This window comes from Candoia aspera, chromosome 4 (assembly GCF_035149785.1).
Source record: "Candoia aspera isolate rCanAsp1 chromosome 4, rCanAsp1.hap2, whole genome shotgun sequence".
In the NCBI taxonomy this organism is placed as follows: domain Eukaryota; kingdom Metazoa; phylum Chordata; class Lepidosauria; order Squamata; family Boidae; genus Candoia; species Candoia aspera.
The window spans coordinates 49,649,294-49,672,131 of NC_086156.1; the positions used below are offsets into that span (position 1 = coordinate 49,649,294).

A 22,838-nucleotide genomic window follows, 5' to 3' on the forward strand; every position below is an offset into this window, starting at 1 on the left:
AGGGCAGACTGGTAGGCAGCAGTCTTGCAACTGAAACTCTCCCCATGACCAGAGTTCGATCCCAGCAGAAGCTGGATTCTCGGGTGGCCAGCTCAGGTCAACTCAGCCTTCCATCCTTCTGGGGTTGGTAAAATGAATACCCAGCTTGCTGGGGAAGGTGACGACTGGGGAAGGCAATGGCAAACCACCCCGCTATAGTCTGCCAAGAAAACGTCACAAAAGTGGTGACCCCCCAAAGGGTCAGACATGACTCAGTGCTTGCACAGGGGACCTTTCACCTTTCACTATTCTTTTAATTTTTCCTCTCTCCTATGAGGATCCTATTCTACTCTTTATTACACTATCTTACGTTAACCTCCTTATCATATTAAGGAAGTAAGAGATTGCATACTAATATGGAGCAGTAACACTTTCAATCTTTCCCAGTACTTTATTATTGTATCTCAAAGAGCAAGGAGAGGGAAAAGCCAATTAGTCTTTATTGAAATGGAAAGCTTACAGGATGGCAAAATTTTAAAAAGACAATCACCCCAAGGTTTTTTTATATGGAAGCATAAGGAAAATGTAATTAGGAAAACCAGCAAAAAATAGGGAATGAATCTATAGTTTCTAACTTGCCTGTAATTTCTAACTTGTGTTACAGACTATCTTAGATTCTTCAGAAGCTTATCAGAAGTATCCCAGTTAGAAGATTGATAATAATAGACAAACTGTTTGCGTGGGGCATGTTTCAGAGCACAAGCCAACAATTCATATCAAATAATGCCCTAATTTGTCCCAATTTGCAGAACCAGCAAAATTCAGTTTACCATACCAACAGAAAGCACAGGTTCAAATAAAATATTACAGATAATAATAATTTTATTAAAAGTATATGCCACCCGACTCCCAGTGTTTGTGTGAAATCAGTGAGATAATTATAACATAGAAGTCAAAGAGAGAATAAAGAATGTGATCTCAAGAAACCTGATCTGTTATCTGTGCCACAGATGTGTAGGTAAGTAAATAAATATCATAATCATCTGTAACATGCAGGGATTTCTTAAACAATGGCATAATGAAAGAAAATTGAAAAAAAAAATAAGGAAAAAAATTAAAAATAAAATATGCATTTAGCAAATACAGAACTGAGCAACTATAAGGTAGGCTTAGCTAAGGAACAGTGATCAGCCTTCCATTATACAATGATATTCCTTTGCACAAATCAGTTTAAATCTAGTCTCATCACCACAATATGCTGGCTACATATTATTCCACATTCATATTGTGAGGGTCAACCAAATCTTCTGACCCAGTCCTGGGCATATCAAGGGTAAAAAAGTATTATTTTCTGCTATGTTTCCCATATTGATTATTCTCTTAATCCACTGTAGATCCTTGAGAGTAATTTAATTACCATAGTCATCCTATGAGGATATTATCTAAAACTAAATGTGTATCTAGATTCTAGAAGGTCTCCTGTAATAGTAATTTTTAACAAATACTGTACCAAATTGCTAACAGCCAGTATCAATTTTAAACAAATTTCAGACAGACTTGATGTTTCAATTTAGGAATTATATTAATCTGCAAACAAAAATAAAAGAATAGAATAAGCCAGCTTTTTTTTCCAATGGTAAGCTAATGTTACACAGAAAATTTTAAATCTGATCAACAAAAGAGATGAAATCTACCTTATCACTGTGGGCTTTAAGTTTGAAGGGGGGGGGGTGGATGAGGAAAAAATGTAACAATTTATACCTTTAAAAACATTGTAATATCTGCAAATACACATTTACCTGAATTAAACACCACATGGTTGAAAGAGCAAACTCTTATAATTCAAAGCTATTGTTTAGAATATATATTTATCTACGTGAAACAAATATTAGTACTTTTACAAGAAAATCTCATTTCTAGTGCAGGCCTTGATTCTACTTGAAAATATCTTTCTGCATTTGTTAAGACATATTCTAAGATAATCTCTTCTGCCTATTTAAAGAGTTCAAATATAAGAACCCCAAACTAGGATGGGTTACATTTTCATACTTCATGGCCCTAAGAGTTTGTTGATGCCATGACAACCAGGTTGACCGTAACATGATGCAGAATCTAGTGACATCACCATGGCAGTTCGCATGGGTATGTGTCATGCTAGTTTCAATTTTAAAATTATAGTTTTAAATCTTCCAATAATACCATAATTTGTATGTTGTAATTATTTTTCCTACTTTTAAAATGTTATTACTTGAGTGTTATTTTAAACTTTCAAGACACGGAAACCTAAATATTGACATTTTGTACAGTTATGCCAGTTAATATTGTTACCTGGAATTTAGGCTTCATTATTAGCATTTTAAAGGTGACATTAGCATTTTTAGCATGGCAGTCTATACCTTTTGTTTAACTTTAGGAAACCAGGTTTTTTTCCCCCCTTCTAGCCAAAGGCCATTTCTTTTGAAGTAGAAAAAAAACCCTAGCCTTTTCAGAAACTAAAAAGTAGGAGTACATTCTGAAGCTCTTGAATAGACTTACAAGTGTTCAGAAACAAACAAACCCAGGTGAGAAAGAAAGGGATATAACACATAAATTTGCCACTTGTGGAATGTTATCTAGGATCAATGCCTTCTATTCTTTGATTCATTCCTTCATGACACATCTACCACAAATATCTAATGTATGTAATTCTATACAAAGACTTGACACCCCCACCCCTTAATAAACACTTTTCACTCTGCCTGAAGTACTTGTGGTTCGTGTGGTGGGGGAGGGCAAAAAGCCACTTTGCAAAGGTATTGAGTCTCTCTCAAATTCAGGGACTAAGTGATTTCCAGCTCCAAATCACTCAGGTGCCTGAGTTTCATAGGCAACTGTATCTGCAGCCTAACTGAAACAACGTATAATGGTCAAGGATAGGGGCTCTAATCGCCTAATTCCTAAAATATTCCTAAAAATCAATATTTTATTATATACTGATCAAATATGAAGAAACATATGAAAATGGCAATACATTTTTAAAAACACCATGGAGTAAATTTGTTGATACCATCGTATCATATATCAAGTGCAATAACAAAAAAAAAATGATCTAAGAATGATTCAATACATACTGCAGGATAAAAATTTGATCATTCTGTTTTTCTATAGAAAGTAATCCTGAAAATTATAAATAAACACTATGAAAATTAAATGAGATTTAATAAAACCATGGAGTAGGCAGTCTGGTCCTTTTCATCAATCGTAGCTAGTCTATAGCAGCTGGGGGGTACCAGGTTGCCAACCATCACTGAACAATTTCATTAAGCTCTAAAGCACATACTGGTATAAAATAGAAACACACTTAAAGCATCTCTTTAGAAATGAAAATGGATAGGCAACCCAACAGTACTATTAAGGCTTGACTGAAATGTTCAGCCAGCCTGTTTTTCATTAAAAAAAAAACTTATTTGGTGTCTCTAATAAAGCAGGCACATTTTGCATCTACTATTTTGCATTTATCTTTTAAAAGATGGGAAGTTGGTGTGCTGTTTTCTGCAGTTTATTTGACTTCAGCAAACATACACTTGGGAGACCAAACAGGGGTGGGTGCGTGCTGTTAGAATAATTTCTTCCCTTTCATTTGTTCCTTACTCAGGTCAAAACACCAGACACTGTAATTCAGAGTTCAAAAGTTTTATTTAGCACACAAGGCAAAGCATTTGGCATTGAGTGTGGCCAGCTCCTTACAAGGGTTGCGAAACCATTTTATAGTCAGGTGTAAACAACTAGCCTGTGCATGTCCAGTTCTAGAATTTTCAAGTTTTACTTTCTTAATAAGGAATAGCCTAATTCTCATTTTCTAATTGGCATGTTTTATCTCTGTTGCTATAAGTGTAACATCTGTCCTTACATTCCTTTCTAATCTATGTATGTGATTCTCTTGCTTATGTGTAATAGCAAAGCACTAACTTCCCTTCTAAAACTAAATGGCATTAGTTTAGCTTTTTAGTAAATACTTTCTAACAGTGCTAATGAAAATATTGAAAAGTAGAAGATCCGGAACTGATCTAGCACCTCACTTGATACTTCAGTTTGATGAAGAACCACTGATGAGCACTCTTTGAGTATGATTTTTAAGCTATTATACAATTAGTTCTGTCATCCAGCTTGCTAATAAGCCTGTTAAGGGGTGCTTTGCAAAGCGCTTGGTTGAAGTCAAGATATATTAAATCTATAGCATTCTCACAATCTGTTAATGAAGCTGCCAAATCAAAAATGAGCAGATCAGTCTGGCAAGGTTTATTATTGAACCGAAGCCAATTATAATTTCATTTTAGTTCCACAGCCTATACTTTGTGAAAACTGAAGATTTGAGTATATTGCCAAACTAATATTAATCAATAGGATCCTTAGTTACATTATGCACATCTTTGACATATATAAATCAGCAAACTTAGGTATAAAAAGTTATTTATACCTTTCCCTGATAAAGAAAAAATGCTTTTCTGTGAAGTTTTGATATCGAAACTTCACAGACAAAAATAAAAATAAAGGGACGAAAAATCCAAAAATGAAAAATTAAGCATACATAGGAAAGCAAAGTTTTTTTGCTAAGAAAGGCTAACGGAGAAGGCTTTAAAAGCCTTCACACTAATTAAAGCTTAGTTGTACTAAAAAAAAAAACCCACGTCTTTTGCTTTCTGTAGAATTTGTATATGGGATCATTTTCTGTGTAAAGTATCAGAATGGAAGCAAATACATATCACAGGAATATTTCTTTCCTACTGGAATATATTCATGTAAAAGATGTGGGTAGGTACATAGGTAGAGACAATATGGGTGCACTTAGAAAGGCTTGTTTTAAACATGATTTGTTGAACAAATCAGATTCACTCCTAGAGATAGTATTTAAGGCTTGTTTGGCCAATTCCTGATTTGCTTTCACTCATTTTTACTTGCTTTTGTTTCATTCTGTCTTTAGCTGTTCCACAGAGTTGCCCCCACCCCCAGAACATGCCATCAGATCATTCCAGGGATGATTTAATAATTTTCCAAAACATAATCTTCCATAACATGGTGTTACAGGTAGAGTATAGCGCTGTTTTACTAGAAATTTCTATTCCCAGAATAGTGAGTTTTGCACACCATCAGTGAATTACTATGCTTTATTCAATTATTCCATTCATGTATTACAATTAAAAGGGTATTAAAAGGGTCCCATATAATGGCTTAAAAGAGAATGTGAATACAGCCTATAAATTCTCAAGTTTTTTTCTGGAAAATATACATATATAACTAGAATTATTTAAAATTTATTTTCGGAGGAGTCTGAAGACCTGGTTCTGCCGCCTTGCTTGGGGCGGAGAGGGGAATAGATCTACATGGGGATGGCTGCTATAGACCTCTCACACTTGGACTGCTTTAGATTCTTTTGTCACTTGGACTTTTTATTTTTTATTCTTATTTATATTATTTATTAGGGACGCAGTGGCGCTGCGGGTTAAACCGCTGAGCTGTCGATCGGAAGGTCGGCGGTTCGAAACCGCGCGGCGGGGTGAGCTCCCGTTGCTCGTCCCAGCTTCTGCACACCAAGCAGTTCGAAAACATGCAAATGTGAGTAGATTAATTGGTACCGCTTCGGCGGGAAGGTAACGGCGTTCCGTGAGTCATGCTGGCCACATGACCCGGAAGTGTCTATGACAACGCCGGCTCCAAGGCTTTGAAACGGAGATGAGCACCGCCCCCTAGAGTCGGACACGACTGGACTTTACGTCAAGGGAAACCTTTACCTTTACCTTTATATTATTTATTATTGTAATTTTATATTGCGGATTTTATTATTGTTGTTTTAATTGATTACTGTAAAGCGCCCAGTATCCCCAGACGGGAGGAGATGGGCGGGGACAAATTAGATAGATAGATAGATAGATAGATAGATAGATAGATAGATAGAGTGAGTAAGAGTTACCTCCCGCAGTTCACCAATTCTGCGAAGCGCTTTATCTTGACTCTGGCTCAATATTCCCTGAAACAAAGTAAGTTGATATTTTAAAACCTGACACTTATGATAGTTCCATATCACTAAGGATTTCTTCTGTTTGCTGAAGCCCCACATCCCACAACATCTGAAACAGAATGACTTAGCAAAAAAGTTATCATTTTTTCCTGTGAAAATTCTTCTTTCAATTTAAGAAAAAATTAATCAAAACAATGGAATGCATTTGTAGATCACATCCTAACTTTAGATATTTTACTAGACAATAATCATAACTCATTTCATTATAACATTTTATACTTTCCATAAGTAAAATACATATAATATAAAATAAAACTTTTTATATATAATATAAAAAGTTTTATATTCAAGTAAAGGCTAATATTATACCTGTAATTTTTTCTTTTCTCGTTGTACAACTTGATAGGCGGTGACCAGCTAAAAAGTATGAATAAGAATATATGGTCATTAGAATAAACTCTAAACAGAAGAATATAATTAATTTTTCTTTATCACCTATGAAACTTCCCTTTGGGTATGAGTGAAATTATGTATATGTACATGTATGTATATATTTACATATGTATACACACACACACATACACATTCATTCAGAACAAAAGGACACCATTTAGAATATTGAATTAAAACATCTCTAATCTTCCATGTTCTTAAAACCAGACCCTGATGTTCTCTGTCCCAGGGAATAAACAACAATGGGAATTCAAAACAAGTCTCTTGCTCCCTCATTTTTTACCTGAAGGGTAAACAAGTAAGTTACATATTAGTCTATGCTTAGTGTTACCTGTCAGAATATTTTAAAAATATTCTAAACATTTAAAACATTCTTATGCAAATCAGCGGAAGCAAAAAGTCAGCATTATTTTGCAGCTTAACTGAAAAATCTGAGCCCAGCAAAGAAGCAACAGCAAGGGATTCACTTCAACCCAAGCTATTAAAAATAGCTATTAGTTTCTCAACATGTATTTAACTGACTCTCCCTCATTCTCCCACCCACCAGCTACAGCAAGTGGAGGCAGGGATGGAACTTAGAAAATGAAGAGTTTTCTCTCTAGCATGCTATTGTACCAAATATTAGTCCTTTACTTCTCATGATGAGAGTGACTGTAACCATCCACAAATAAGAAAATAAAGAGAATACCAACAAAGTGAATATTCATTATTTTCTCTGGCCTTACTGAGCTGTATTAAGTGGAAGGGCAACCTTGCACAAGCAATCTCTCCAAGAAAGTGCAAACAGGAAATAGAATCATAACCGCCCAGAGTCCCTCGTGTGGGAGATGGGTGCCAATAGATAAAATTATGACTTATAAAACAGAATTTCATTGACTGGAGTGCTATTTGCCGTTAGTACTCAGAGATTTCTACTGAAGAACATTCTTGATCAGCAAGTTTGGGCTGAGAGCTCTTATTATGGAATAGGTACATAAAATAATTCAAGTGGTAAATGTATGATTTTGGATTACATTTTTGGCACAGTATTTTAAAAAATAAACGTAGGGGATGGGAAATGTAGAGAAAAGAGAGAAAAACCCATCTCAAGAGATTCAAAGATGAGAGAAAACCTAAACTTTATCAATAATATCTAACTTATGAATCTAGATAGTGGGCAGAGATCATCAAAGCCTGGGAAAATCAAAATCTGAGCAACCAAACAGAAATGGGAAGATTTCTTTTACATGAGCTTTTAGAAGAGAAGTAGGACGGGCTCCACTTTGTCTTTGTTTACCCTTTTTCAAGGGAGGAGTAAGAGCAGCTTTTCCTCAGTTTTCTCAAAGCCAGGGTAAGCAGTGTCCCAACCCAGACAAAGGCTGGAGTTCCAGGAAATATACAGAAATCTAGAAACCAACTTTCTTCAGCAAAGGATCGTTACTTTGTCATGGTGCTAAAGCTTGAGCACCTCAATAATGCCATGAGCTAAACCGTGAAGGGCCACCCAAGACGGGAAGGTCATGACAGAGAGGTCAGACTAAATGCGATCCCTGGGGAAGGTAATGGCAACCCACCCCAGTATTCTTGCCGTGAAAACTAAATGGATCAGTACAACCAGAGATATGTCGGTATACCATCAGAAGATGAGACCCCCAGGTCGGAAGATGGTCAAAATGCTACTGGGGAGGAACAGAGGATGAGTTCAACTAGCCCCAGACGTGATGGCGCAGCTAGCTCAAAGCCGAAAGGACGGTTAGCGGCCGACGGTGCTGGTGGTGAACGGTGAATCCGATGTTCTAAGGATCAACACGCCATTGGAACCTGGAATGTAAGATCTATGAGCCAGGGCAAATTGGATGTGGTTATTGGTGAGATGTCAAGATTAAAGATAGACATTTTGGGCATCAGTGAACTGAAATGGACTGGAATGGGCCACTTCACATCAAATGACCACCAGATCTACTACTGTGGACAAGAGGACCACAGAGGAAATGGAGTAGCCTTCATAATTAATAGTAAACTGGTTAAAGCAGTGCTCGGACACAATCCAAAAAACGATAGAATGATCTCAATTCGAATTCAGGGCAAGCCATCTAACATCACAGTGATCAAATATATGCCCCAACCACAGATGCTGAAGAAGCTGAAGTAGAGCAGTTCTATGAGGATCTACAGCACCTACTGGACAACACGCCTAAAAGAGATGTTATTTTCGTCATAGGAGACTGGAATGCTAAGGTGGGCAGTCAAATGACACCTGGAATTACAGGTAAGCATGGCCTGGGAGAACAAAACGAAGCAGGACATAGGCTGATAGAATTTTGCCAAGACAACTCACTCTGCATAACAAACACTCTCTTCCAACAACCTAAGAGACGGCTTTATGGACTTCCCCAGATGGACAACACCGAAATCAGATTAACTACATCCTTTCCAGCCAAAGGTGGCAGACATCTATACAGTCGGTAAAAACAAGACCTGGAGCTGACTGTAGTTCTGATCACGAACTACTTCTTGCACAATTTAGGATCAGACTAAAGAGATTAGGGAAGACCCACAGATCAGCTAGATATGAGCTCACTAATATTCCTAAGGAACATGCAGTGGAGGTGAAGAATAGATTTAAGGGACTGGACTTAGTAGGTAGGGTCCTGGAAGAACTATGGACAGAAGTTCGCAACATTGTTCAGGAGGCGGCAACAAAATACATCCCAAAGAAAGAGAAAACCAAGAAGGCAAAATGGCTGTCTGCTGAGACACTAGAAGTAGCCCAAGAAAGAAGGAAAGCAAAAGGCAACAGTGATAGGGGGAGATATGCCCAATTAAATGCAAAATTCCAGAGGTTAGCCAGAAGAGATAAGGAATTATTTAAAAAAGCAATGCGCAGAAGTGGAAGAAGACAATAGAATAGGAAGGACAAGAGACCTCTTCCAGAAAATTAGAAACATTGGAGGTAAATTCCAGGCAAAAATGGGTATGATCAAAAGCAAAGATGGCAAGGACCTAACAGAAGAAGAAGAGATCAAGAAAAGGTGGCAAGAATATACGGAAGACCTGTATAGGAAGGATAACAATATCGGGGATAGCTTTGACTGTGTGGACCATAACAAATCGTGGCAAGTTCTTAGTGGTATGGAGATACCAAGTCATCTTGTATGCCTCCTGAGGAATCTGTATAACGACCAAGTAACAACAGTAAGAACAGACCACGGAACAACGGACTGGTTTAAGATTGGGAAAGGAGTACGGCAGGGCTGTATACTCTCACCCTACCTATTCAACTTGTATGCAGAACACATCATGCAACATGCTGGGCTTGAGGAATCCAAGGCTGGAGTTAAAATCGCTGGAAGAAACATTAACAATCTCAGATATGAAGATGATACCACTTTGATGGCTGAAAGCGAAGAGGAACTGAGGAGCCTTATGATCAAGGTAAAAGAAGAAAGTGCAAAAGCTGGCTTGCAGCTAAACCTCAAAAAAACCAAGATTATGGCAACCAGCTTGATTGATAACTGGCAAATAGAGGGAGAAAATGTAGAAGCAGTGAAAGACTTTGTATTCCTAGGTGCAAAGATTACTGCAGATGCTGACTGCAGTCAGGAAATCAGAAGACGCTTAATCCTTGGGAAAAGAGCAATGACAAATCTCAATAAAATAGTTAAGAGCAGAGACATCACACTGACAACAAAGGTCCGCATAGTTAAAGCTATGGTGTTCCCCGTAGTAACATATGGCTGCGAGAGCTGGACCATAAGGAAGGCTGAGAGAAGGAAGATACATGCCTTGGAACTGTGGTGTTGGAGGAAAATTCTGAGAGTGCCTTGGACTGCAAGAAGATCAAACCAGCCCATACTCCAAGAAATAAAGCCAGACTGCTCACTTGAGGGAATGATATTAAAGGCAAAACTGAAATACTTTGGCCACATAATGAGAAGACAGGACACCCTGGAGAAGATGCTGAGGCTAGGGAGAGTGGAAGGCAAAAGGAAGAGGGGCCGACCAAGGGCAAGATGGATAGATGATATTCTAGAAGTGACGGACTTGTCCCTGGGGGAGCTGGGGGTGTTGACGACCGACAGGAAGTTCTGGCGTGGGCTGGTCCATGAAGTCACGAAGAGTCGGAAGCGACTAAATGAATAAACAACAAGAAGAAACCAACTTTATTTATTCGTTTAAATTTATTATAGCTGCTCAAGTGAAATAGAAGCTATTTGAGAATTAGAACTTTGATTTTGTTTTATGGAGACTGATTCGAGTTGCAGTCCCTTTGTTCTGCCTTTCTTATACATTTATCTCCTTCTGCTTTTAAATTGTATGTACAGGCAGGGCATATCTGGCTGGGATAATCTCTTTTTCTTTTCTCTTTTTGGCTTTCAACTCCCACATAACATAGTTCCTTAATCTTGACATACATTATACTCTCTTCCTGAATCAGACAGGAATTGTAGCCTTTATCACATGCTGGACATCAAATGTGAAGGCAGGAGGTTTGCCATTTTCCTCTTCCTGAGTAAACCAACTCAGGAAGGGTTTTTCTCTCGAAATAAAATTACTGGTAGTACCAGTGTGGGAGGATGCAGTAGGGGTCATGGAGACGGGCTTATTGATATCTAGTTGAAGGAGCCAAGATACCAACCCAGCAAATTCCAGACATGTGCAACCTCATGTGCGTCCCATATAGGAAGGAAGGGACAAAGGTAACTATAATCATTATCTGATTTACCAAAAAAAAGAGAAGAATCCCCATTTTCTTGAAGATGAAAATATGGAAAGGATTGTTTAATATAGCAGTACTTCCAATTTCTAACCATCTATTTAGTGGTTTGTAACTGCAGAAAGTTTGACGAACACTGCTCTAGAATAAGGGACAAATTAGTCCTTTCTTTATTGGATCTCAGACCGCAGAATTCTTACTTCTTTATAAAATTCTGTGTGATGACTTAAACCATGCCTGCTCAGCCTTAAACCAGAATTTGTATTTCTTAACAATTCTTGTCCATGTGTACCTAACAATCTTTTCTTGATAAAAGAAAAAAAATGGCATGGCAGCAATCAGAATGGCAACTATTAATCTGGCCAACTAAATAATTTTAAAAAGTTTCTCCCAAATCAATAATTTGTCCTTTTGTTAGGAATAACCCAGGAAAAGTATAGCACCTAATTCACCATTCTCACCTCTGAGTATTTTCCCCTGTAGCACCCTAAACTTCGTTCCATTCTACGTAATCGATGCAACAACTGTTCCTTGGGAAGACTGTCAATATTTCCAGGTAATTCTTCTGCTTCACTTTCAACATCAGAAGGTGAATCAAATGTTGGATAAGGAGAATCACAATCCAGTTTGTTCAGGGAATCTTTTGAAGATGTCCGCACCAAGGATTCTTTAGAAGGGGATCGGAACAGATATTCTTTTAAGGGACTTCGAAATAGTGATTCCATTGAAGAAACCCGAAGTTGAAGCTTCTGTGTAAAAGACTGGCCATCACTAGGCTGTAAATAATAGAATGATGGAAATTTATACTATGTTTTCCTCAGAATATCATAGAACTAATATATTGTCATATATGCTAAATACAGTATTTCATTACCAATAACAATTTACTTCTGAAACTAAATAAACTATTATAATGTTTAAGAACTAGATGAATGTTCATATATATTCTTATTTTAATACCTTCATTTCCAGAAAGGGTAAAACAATTATTTAGACCGTACAATGTCAATTCAGGAACATATTTTTGAAGTATAAAAATAACATGTCCTAGGACATTATAACTGATTATACTACAAAAGCTTTATACTACATACCTGTGGGGAAGATGGTTCACTTTCACTATTGCTAGTATTTTGTTTATGTATAATCTAGAAGGCAGAAAAGGGGAAAATATCAATCAGAATAAGATCATACTGCCCTAAAATGTAAAATGCGATTGTTTTGTTCTATTTATAAAATAGAAATATTTTTATAGAAAATATTTCTATAATACAAAGCAATCATATGAAAGCATTACAAATCTTTTTTGTTGTAGTTGTTAATTATTAGTATCTGTACTGTACAACTACTTATGAAGCACACTGAAAAAAGGTTATTAAATGGAAAGGTGAATCAGCCTCCTATAATATGTAAAGCTGTAAAACAGATTTGCTTATATGGATCAGTATAATTAAATATAAAATGATAATGGAATCAACAAAAAGGATGTTCTTAAAATACATATCATTTATTGTCAAAATTCACTCCATAAAGAGAAAGATTAAAAAATACAGGTCTAATTCTCTACTAGGAGCATCTGTTTCCCTATTAAAATATTTTACTGTACAAGAAAAAACAGACACATAATTCTCTACCTGGCTTCAAAAAGAATTTAAAAAGAACCAAAGAATGCAAAAAGAACCAAAGAATGCATAATTGCTTACTTAAGTACTTCTATTACTTCTAATGTCAATTTTTGTAGCACTTATGTTCAAGGCTGAAAATATGTATCAATCAAGTATTACCATTCTCAGATCCAAACTAATTTTAGAAAGGCTCTTAGAAGTCACTCAAAATTAAATATAAACATCCTTTAATTGTAAAAATGTATGGTCTGATTATAACATAAACCAGACAAGATTATAAGGTAAAGATTCCCTGAAGTTGAGTTCTACTTGGTCATATCCATGCAATACAAAGTAGTTTGCCATTGCCTTTTCCCACGATATTTTTTCAAAGCTCAGTCTACTCTACTACTAGGAGTTTCCTGCTGATCTGCCATCCAAATATTTACATGGTTCCACTCCTTAGTTTTTCTGAGATCAGCCAAGGTCGGCTGGTGCTGCCACATCTTGAACAGCAGAGCTAAAAAATTACTAGTTAAGGCACACACAAAACTGTTAGTATATCTGGACTGAATTTAACGTGCTAAATGCAAATTCTGAATGTTACAAAATGCTGGAACATAGTCTGCTCTGGGGAGTTGCCTCAGCTTAAAAACTGCTTTAGTAAGGCAACTTTCTTCACAGTTCTGGTTTACTAAGACAACTAAGAAAGATAATTGACTTGATTTATTATACATCATCAAGCCACTACAACTGAGTCCATCCACCTTGCTTCTGGTTATCATCTTCTCTCTCTTTCCACTTTTCCCAGAACTGTAGAATTCTCTAAAGAGCCAGGTTTTTGCATAATGTGTCCAAAGTATGATAATTTGAGCTTGGTACCTCAGTGAGAACTATGGGTTAATTTGTTTAATGATGCATTTGTTTGTTTTCTTGGCTATTCATGGTATTCTCAGGAGTCTTCTCCAACGCCAAAGTTCAAAAGCATCAATACTTTCTCTCCTGCTTCTTCATTGTCCAACATTCACTTCCATAGTGCCACAGGGAAAACACTGCCTGCATGATTCTACCCTGCGTAGGTACAGACATATCCCAGTATCTTCATATCTTTTCAATGCATTTATTGCTACTTTACCAAGTGCTAGTCTGTGGCATAGTTCTTGACTGCGAGTCCCTTTATTGTTGATGGTTGATTCAAAAAGGCAGAAGCTATCCACCACTACAATATTTTCATTGACAATTGTAAGGGCAGTTGCCTTACCTGTTGTCATTAATTTGGTCTTTATAATTAATTTAAATTCCAGTTTTTCACTGTGCTCCTTGATTTTAATTACCAGAGCTTGCTTTTCAGCTATCAAAGCAGTGTCATTAGTATAGTGCAAGTTACTGATATTTCTTCCTCCAGTTTTAAAACAATGCTTATCTTCTTCCAATCCAGCTTTCTTCAATATATATTCCGCATATATGTTAAATAACTAAGGAGAGAGTAAAGGTTGTGTATGCATAGATAGACTGTTGAAGGCTCTGTACGTATAAATAGAAAACAGTATGTCTAAATATGTTTAATTAAAAGGCAGTTAATCTAATAGGTTAGAGCTTCCTGGCAAGAAAATGATGAATGCAGCCTAAATTTGCCTTCCTAATCATCTATCTTAAAATATAATTCCCACTGTTTTCTTTAGGACTGATACCCGAGGAACAATATTTAAGAGTAGATATTTATTATCTGGTATTAATACAAATAAATTATCTCATATTCCTTAGAAACACCAAGGATGTAAAGAGCTGTCTGAAAAAAAATCTGTGGTTTTAATTATAGTAAAAATAATTGTCTGACACAGTAACATAATTACTTTAGCTCAAATATTAAAACAGGTGCTTATATAAAGAATTACTAAATATAAGCATGTTAATGCAGTAACAATTAAATAGTTTAATATTTATATTTTAAATATTAAAAGTAATCTATTGCAGTGAATCCAGATCAATGCAAAGTAAAAGTAGCCAATGAGGAACAGCCTTCCAGATCAATGCAAAGTAAAAGTAGCCAATGAGGAACAGCCTTCCTTTATCTATGCTGCATCCAAATGCCACAAACGTCATTCTTTAAAGCAGACTGGGTTATTGGAAAGTCGTATGACAAGATGGTATGAGTCTTGATACCTTACTTTGGCCTCAATTACTTATAATAATTAAAAAATCTTATGCAAAATTTCTATCAATTCTGCAACAATTAGACTCCCCCTATTGAAGCAATCATTTAATTCAGAGTTTGGGGGGAAAGTACGCCCTTTGATTCAGAATAAAGCTATAATTACATTCCTTGTATTTCTTTCATTCCTTATCTTGTTTTAATTCCTTAATCACTTAGTCCGATCCACAAAACATTACTTTCTGTAAAACTGGTCTACAATGAAGAGTAGTTATTTTTCAATACCCTCAGGTATACCAGACAGCACTCTCTTTCAAGAACTGTCTTCTTACAGGGGAAAAAAAGATCTGTAGTAGAAAAAAGAATATTTGATTTGATTTTAAACAATATAAACAATCAAATACAATCCTAACTATGCTACAAAAATATTTTGAATGAATGTTTGTAATATATCTAGCATAGTAATGTTAATTTTCATTACAATGTTAAAGTAAGATAGGGGAGATCAACCCATGGCCTGCATGTGGCTCCCAATACTCTATCTGCAGCCTCTCAACATCCTGAATTCACACCATGTAATTTTAGAAGTGAAATAGCCAAATTTGAGCATCAACATTTCAAACCATATATTTTAGATTAGATATGACTTTGAGGGTGGGAATTGGAACATTTCACCTGATTGCCTGCTCACGTTCTCACCCTTATATCCCCTCCAAAAAGCAGTACAGTAACAACAAAAGAGGCTGAAAAATTTCAGCCACATCCCTTTCGATGAAATCAGATCATCAAATGGCCTCCTTGGATCCTTCAGAAAGTTGAGATGCTGAGTTGCGGCCCCCAGCTCCTCAAAAGTTGCCCATTGCTGAATTAAGGTGAGTTAATCAAGTATACATGTTCTTTAGCACAGGTTAGCAACATAGCATTTAGTATGCTTTAAAAATATCATCAAAAAGCAGCATTATTTTTGGCTTCTAAAATTAGAGTATCCTCTTGCATCTGCCAAGCCATCACTGTGAAGGATAGAGCAGTGGGGACTCACCACACTCTCATTCTTTGGCTTAGGTTGTTTGGTAGGATCCAAAGCAAAAACAGTATATTCAGAAAGAAAAGCAGGCTCTGATATCATCCCAGCTAGCAGCTGTGTCATTCAGTGAATAAAGCAACAAGATGAAAAATAAAAGCAATGAGGTAAAAGGAAAGAATAGAAAAGCAGTTTTATCCCAACAGATTTTCACATTCAGGTTACAAAGCTGCAAGTATGTGTAAGATTTCATAAAAATATATAAATAGAACACAGAGATTGTTTAATAGAACATTTAAATCAACCAAGATTTATATATGGGCATGAGTACATAAAAAAGCAGATTATTAACTGTGAACACTACAAGTACTCATGAAGCAGTAACAGTCCTCAGGATTTATTTATTTAATGTATATCCCATTTTTCCACTCAAAGAGTATTCTAGACATTTAGCATTAAAAAAGCTCCCTGCACATCAAAAAGGGGAAAAAACGGTTTAAAAGGACAACTGAACACCTAAACATATGCAAATACTATGTAAACAGTATTAAAATCATTAATATGTAGAGGACCATCTAAAGAGATATACCTTCATTGCTTTTCTAAAAAAGAACAGGGTGGCAACCAAATGCCACATCCAAGGAACAGCATTTTACAACTTAGGAAACAAACTCCTCCTATACTGCTCCTATGTACTCAATAAAAAGCCACTGAAATGGGGAATATCTTCAAAAAGACAGATCTCAGTGTTTGGAAATATTCATAATGGGAGATGTAGATCATCAGTTAGCCATGTACTATGTTAAGCTATTTATAAATTTGTAGTAGTACCAGCACCTTAAAGATGCCCAGAAAATAACTGGTAATCAGAATAGATCTTTCAGCCTATGCATACAATCCTGATAACATGCATTAGTTTGCAGCCTAGCTGCTGTTATTTAGTACCAATTGGAACTTCTGCTATAGTCAGGCCACCATGTAAGAAAGACTTGGACAACAGTTGTTATACTTGACAATTCAGAAACAGTTACAGCCAATGCACTAGATGTAATTATTAAAATATGTTCCCTGTCACCAATTCTTTTAAATGAGTACATCCCCATGAAGAACAGACTGAATCTCAACCCAAAGAACATCCTCCTCCAAATCCCTACCTTGTTTGAATTTAATTCCAATTTGCTCTCCTTCATCCAGCCTGTTATTATATCTAAAATAGGATACTGGTTGTTTTCTTGGAATCAGACGACAAGCAGCTATGCAGCTGATCAGCATACTGATACACGTCATGCCAAAGCTCTGAATTACCTCTTCCAGTGGTTTCAGGTTGATATTAAATAATGCATTAGACAAAAGAGAACCTTAGAGGACACTAAAGGTCATTGACAGATCAATAATAGTCAACCTGCTCACAGCTTCCGGATACAGCCTGATAGTGAATTACTCCACAACAGTCCTCTCATGACCAACTTTCACAGGCAGTCCAAAATAATACTGTGATCAATGATAGTAAAGTTGCCAAGAGGTCAAAAGATATTAAGTAGGGTTCATACAATTTAGTTCATTAGGTCACCCAGCAAGATTGTCAGCTAAGCAATCTTAGTTCCTTATCTCAGGTAAAAGCTCAACTGAAATGGGTCTAGGTAACCAATGTGAAGCCATAGTCTTGGCTAAAAGCAATGTATTTGAGACAAGTCTGTATTTACTCAGACCTACTGGCTCAGGAAATATTTTCAATAGATGTCACATAATTGCTTCTTTAAGTCAAATGGTCACTTTACTTAATCATTGGGCACCTCTCAGCATGGCTAATTTAATCATACTGAAAGGACAAGGATCAAGTAAGTGGCAACACTCATATCTTCAAATATACGATTCATATCTTAGATTTGCAAGCTGAAAAGAATATTAAAAAACAAAGTAGTTGCCAATACTGTATTACATCTGCCTCAACACTGAAGTTCAAGTGAAGGTGGATCTTATCATCCTTAGTACCCTGAAAATGGCACAAAATGTACCCCATAAACTATTTACTGTTCTATCTCCACAACATCCAGATGAAAAAGGTGCCTCATAGTTCACAAAAGCAGTAACTTGTTTCATGAACCTGCAACAGAGGCAGAATAGTGTTTTACAAACCCTGAAAAATAATGATGTCCTATTGCTGGGGTTCTCAAACTCTGTGGTGCCATAACCCCTTAAGATAATAAATAAATTTGTGTGGAATCTTCCCATGAATAGGTGCACAAATCACAAAGGATGCAAGCCACTGACAAGCACCAGAGCAAGGGAAATATACTCCCGACTAAGAAGTGGCCACCATGGACAGGGCCACTTCCATATCTTGACAGCAGCCAATCTCGGAGGGTTCAGCACATGGGGGATATACTCCAAAATGATCTGTGGCCAGAGCACAATGGCCCACCACCACTGGGCCTCATCCTCAAATAAAGAGATGCAGTGCTTGGCTGCTTGAACATTGGTACAGAGTGAGAACCAGAACCTCACAAAATGCGGCCCAGAAAGAGCTGCCCTTGAAAGAGGAGGAAGTTGAAATTAGGCAGGAGAACCTCAATCCTGTGAGGGTGAACTTGGAAATGTTCAGGAGCAAAATCTGTTGGAAAATTCTGGCAGCCCACCAAAGTCCACCCACCCCAAGTTGAGCAGTAGGAAGTACAACTCACCTCATATTTATTATGAACCCGGGAAGAGAGGGTTGCAACCCACAATCTGGGAATCACTGCCTGAGCATCTAAAAAAGTTTTGTCGTGAAACTGAAGCTATGTCCAAAGCTGTAAGTGCTACCAACTTGCAGGGAGAGGGGTATATATTCATCAGAATAACTCTGTGGGTATTAATATGGTAATCTGTATTGCAGATAATATCTATTATTCATTTAGTAGTTAATTTATATCCCACCTTTCCTCCAGCAACTCAAGGAAATGTACATTATACTCCCCACCCAATTTTTTCCCACTACTACATAAGCAGTGGGGGGAAATGTAAGTTGGGTTGGGCTGAGAAAGAGTGACTGACCAAAGTCACCAAGTAAATTTCTGTGACTGAAGATAGACTTGAAGTTAGGTCTCCCCAGTCCTAATCCTAATCCAATACTCTAATCATTACATCACACTGGCAATGGGACAATAAAAGATGACAATAAAAGATGATTCATAAAACAAAGATACCTACAGATTAAAAAAAATCACAGATTAAAAGGATCTTGACTTGTTACTCCTTTTATAAGCCAGCAAACTAAAGCAGTTCATTTGGCTTACAAATTTGGGCACAGGAAACCTGAATCTTGATTCTAAGGATAAACCCATTCTGGATTTGTTTAGCCATGGAAGCAGGAAGAGACAAGCAGGAATTGATGGACAATATACATCAGTTTAAAGTTTCATTAAGTCAGATTCACCATAACTATGGATTACAGTCCTTTGCAAACTCAGTCTATGACTCTATTCTTATAAAAGGAAAGGGTATCATGCCATATCAAGTGCTAAAGAAAGTGCTGAAAGCAATCTGGCATCTGTGGGCACTGTAGGCCTTAGAACTCAAATTTCCCTACTGTATGCTGTCTTTCAACAGAATTGAGAAAGTTACCCCTTTTGTACTGTTCATTTATACAACTGCTAATTTATACAACATTAGTAACCAGTGGAACACCTATTAAAATTAAGTATTCTTAATTTTATGCATTTTTACTATCTTTGAACTCTTTTTCTTAACTTTGTGTACGCTCTCCCTTCTTTAGGAGACAGATGTTCAACCCACCTCTCTGTTGGGAATTAAAGTGCTTTCATCATTTTGCTCTGGAAGAGAAGACGTTCTGTTCCTGGGTATTGATGGTGAAGATGCAGAAGATCCCTGGAAAAGAAGTACCAGTAATAAAGACCAATGAGCTCCTGCCTATAAATAAAGAATCTGACCATGTACAAAACAGAGCACAGCTAACCCTATTAGTTGAGATATTCCTTTAAAAATGCGAATTTTCCTAAAAAGAGTTTTAAATTGAGTTAAAAATAGTATCAATACTTTGTGAGGTAGAGACATTTTAAACAATATTGGTTCTCCCAACGATACAGCTTTTAGGCTTTTTTATATATTTGACAAGAATGCATATCGTTTTTTATTATCTAATCTTCACATGTCTTTTTCAGCTATGCTAATTGTTGTCTGAAGATAAACAATGGTTGTGAGTTCACTTACAGACACAGAAACAAAGTAGCTATATGGATTAGTTGTTATATATGTCAAGATCCAAATGACTATGATCTGTTCTATTCTGCAGCTGACCACTATCAAAACATACATTGTACATCTGATTGTGCACTGAAACTGTGGTGGCTGGCCTTTTTTTCAAGTGTCTCTGGCTTTTAAAATGAAGTGCTTTTTTAAAATGTGAATTAGTAGTGGGAAGAGATTAAAATTTCACTGTGCTGTTTTGTTCTTTTTTATTTTATTACATTTGTATTTTATATTTATTTGCTATAATCAGCTACCCTAAACTATTGCTAATACCTGAGGCAAACCTGATCTATACATATTGCAGGGTAAGTTAGTAAAGTATTAAAGTAGACTGTAAGTGTGAATCATAATTTAATACTCCCTTACATATTAAAATATATATATACAAATACAAAAAATCAACAATGTCTAAAGACTGGGGCAGACCCAGTTCCCTTGATGCCAAGTTCCTATATAATAAGTTTTAACAACAATTCTTTCAAAAACTGGTATTCTCCAGTTGCAGCCTTATGCATTCTTACCACTGCTGCACTTTATTGTGTTTTGAAAGCCATTTTTTTCTGAATCTGATAATACGCCCCTTAAGAATGCAAAAGTTCCATATAACACAAAGACATGACTTGTACAGCTTCATGAAAGTAAATACTTCAGATTTTAAGTGGGGAAAAAGTGGACCACTGTCTTTTGTTACACTTGTTTAGGGACAGCTTTGAAACCTATATAATTTGACTAAAATTTTCAGTGTTGGTACAGTAGGTTTCAAATCAGCTCTTTACTTTTCAATCTTTTCATCACTAAGAATGGAAAAGATGTCATGTCATATCAGGACAAGTATTTAGTTAGTAACTTGTTTATATCAAGAGCCATTTTAGAGGACATGACAGAAACTAGTACAAAATAAATAGCATCCGGATGATGGATCTAAATATGGAACTCATATTCAATAGTCATTAAACAATAAAACAGCTAAGAATGGTAACTTGTTCTACAGCATGACTTAATGCTATTCAACAGTACATCCCATTCCATCCTTGGCAGTTTCTCAAAAAGCTCCTTTTTCATATGCTAATTTATTCCACATTATTATTAAAATGAGATATAGGACATACTCTGTAATCACTTACAGTTACAAAAAATAATCTATTTGACATTCTGTTTTAAGGAGCTAAGATTGCAACAAAAACTGTTCACAACTGTTCAGAGAAAAACTTAGCAAGGAGCACATCACTGGTACATTTACTGTACATCAATTCATGATTAAAAAAAGGCATGGATATAAATACTGTAAGTCGCCTTTGGTCTTGTGCAGGAGCAAACACCACAATGCTTAATATGTTTATATAAACAAAAGGCCATGTTGGCAGAGAATTCTGGGACACATCTGGAAGGGAACACTTTGGGATACACACACACACACACACACACACAGTGGCAAGATTGCCACTGAAGTCAGCAGGCTTCTCTCCTGAATAAGCATAGAAGAGTTGCATTAATATTTCTCATTTTCCCAAGTTCTTAAAGACAGGTTACTCAGTTAACTCAATTTCTGTACACAGGCACGCTGACCCACACACTTAACTCGGCCTGGGTTCACACAACACTTAAGCTAAAATGCAAGGAGCTCTTTGATGGGTTCAGCACGTCGCGTGAACACAACTATCAGACCAGGCTGGAACAAGTCCTGCAAAGGCAGAACCTGAGGCTTAAACTAGGCAACCTAAATTAACCTAGCCTGAGTGGGAGCCAGCCCATGTGGCTAGTGGCCAGCGCAAAGCGTCCCAAAGCGAGAAAGTGAAACAACGCCGCCTGAAGGCTCTGCAGCGGCGGAGATCAGCACCTGAGCCCTTTCAGTGGTCCCTCCCACCCCGCAGAGGAAGATCAGGGGGCGGGAAATTACGTCAGGGTGCGCACACATTCCGGAGCCGGCCTCTCTGAATCGTCGCGTCCTCCCTTTTAAACCAACGGCAGAAAGAGAACCGGTCTTCGATTTCCGTGCCAGGCAGGCGCACCGCGTACCTGAGGAAGGTTTGGAGTGCGGGTGTCGGGGGTTCGGGAGCCCGATGTTTGTTCCTCGCTGATTTTCTGCTTCAGGTTCCTGAACATGACGGCGGCCGGCTGAAGTAAACGAAGAGAAGGTGCAGCAGCGGCCGGGGGGAAAGCCTCCCCACTTGCGGGCCTCAGGGGATCGAACGGTTGCGAATGCGCTTTGCTTTACTTCTTCGAAGCCCCACTAAAGCAATGCGGGGAGCGGCCTGTAATGGTCGCCTCCACTCTGTATCCCTCCCTTTCCCTCAACATCCGCTTTACCTCTTTGCGGTTCCCGTACACAAGCGGCAGGTGATCAAGCAACGCTAGTACGCATGCGTGAGCAACGTGGACCAGGAAACCACCCTCAAGATGGAGGAACTACGGCAAAGGACGAAGGCCAAAATTCCTCAAGGACTAGCCAGTTTTCCAGTGCGTTTTGTATCCCCGCCCTTACTGCTGTTCCAGGCTCCAACTAATTACAGGGCTGACGTCAGGCTTTGCTTAAATGCGCAGTTATTCCGCTACTAACTGTATGACTTGTCCTATGTATGGACGTTTAACTCGGAAGCAAATCTTACTAAGAACAAACTCATTCCTAGACCTGACCCAACGGATTCTGCTGCTTTGTGAATGAATGAATTAAAAAAAAAAGCATCCTGCCA

General features: G+C 37.3%; 1 protein-coding gene across 5 annotated transcripts in view; it reads right to left on the reverse strand.

Moving 5' to 3' along the window:
- The window catches only part of GOLGA4 (golgin A4), a 60,135-nt gene extending 37,627 nt beyond the window's left edge, over positions 1 to 22,508 (reverse strand). For 2 of the 5 annotated variants that reach the window (XM_063304075.1, XM_063304074.1), the window contains exons 1-6: positions 22,165 to 22,507; positions 19,675 to 19,767; positions 12,218 to 12,271; positions 11,585 to 11,899; positions 6,344 to 6,391; positions 5,927 to 5,983 (exon numbers count right to left, since the gene is read on the reverse strand). In XM_063304075.1, the coding sequence (XP_063160145.1) occupies positions 5,927 to 5,983; positions 6,344 to 6,391; positions 11,585 to 11,899; positions 12,218 to 12,271; positions 19,675 to 19,767; positions 22,165 to 22,251 (654 nt within the window). In that variant the 5' untranslated portion in view covers positions 22,252 to 22,507. Of the gene's footprint in view, positions 1 to 5,926; positions 5,984 to 6,343; positions 6,392 to 11,584; positions 11,900 to 12,217; positions 12,272 to 15,918; positions 16,053 to 19,674; positions 19,768 to 22,164 lie in introns of those variants that run through there. The other 3 variants (XM_063304079.1, XM_063304078.1, XM_063304076.1) reach the window with 3 other exon arrangements.
- Between the last annotated feature and the right edge of the window lie 330 nt (positions 22,509 to 22,838).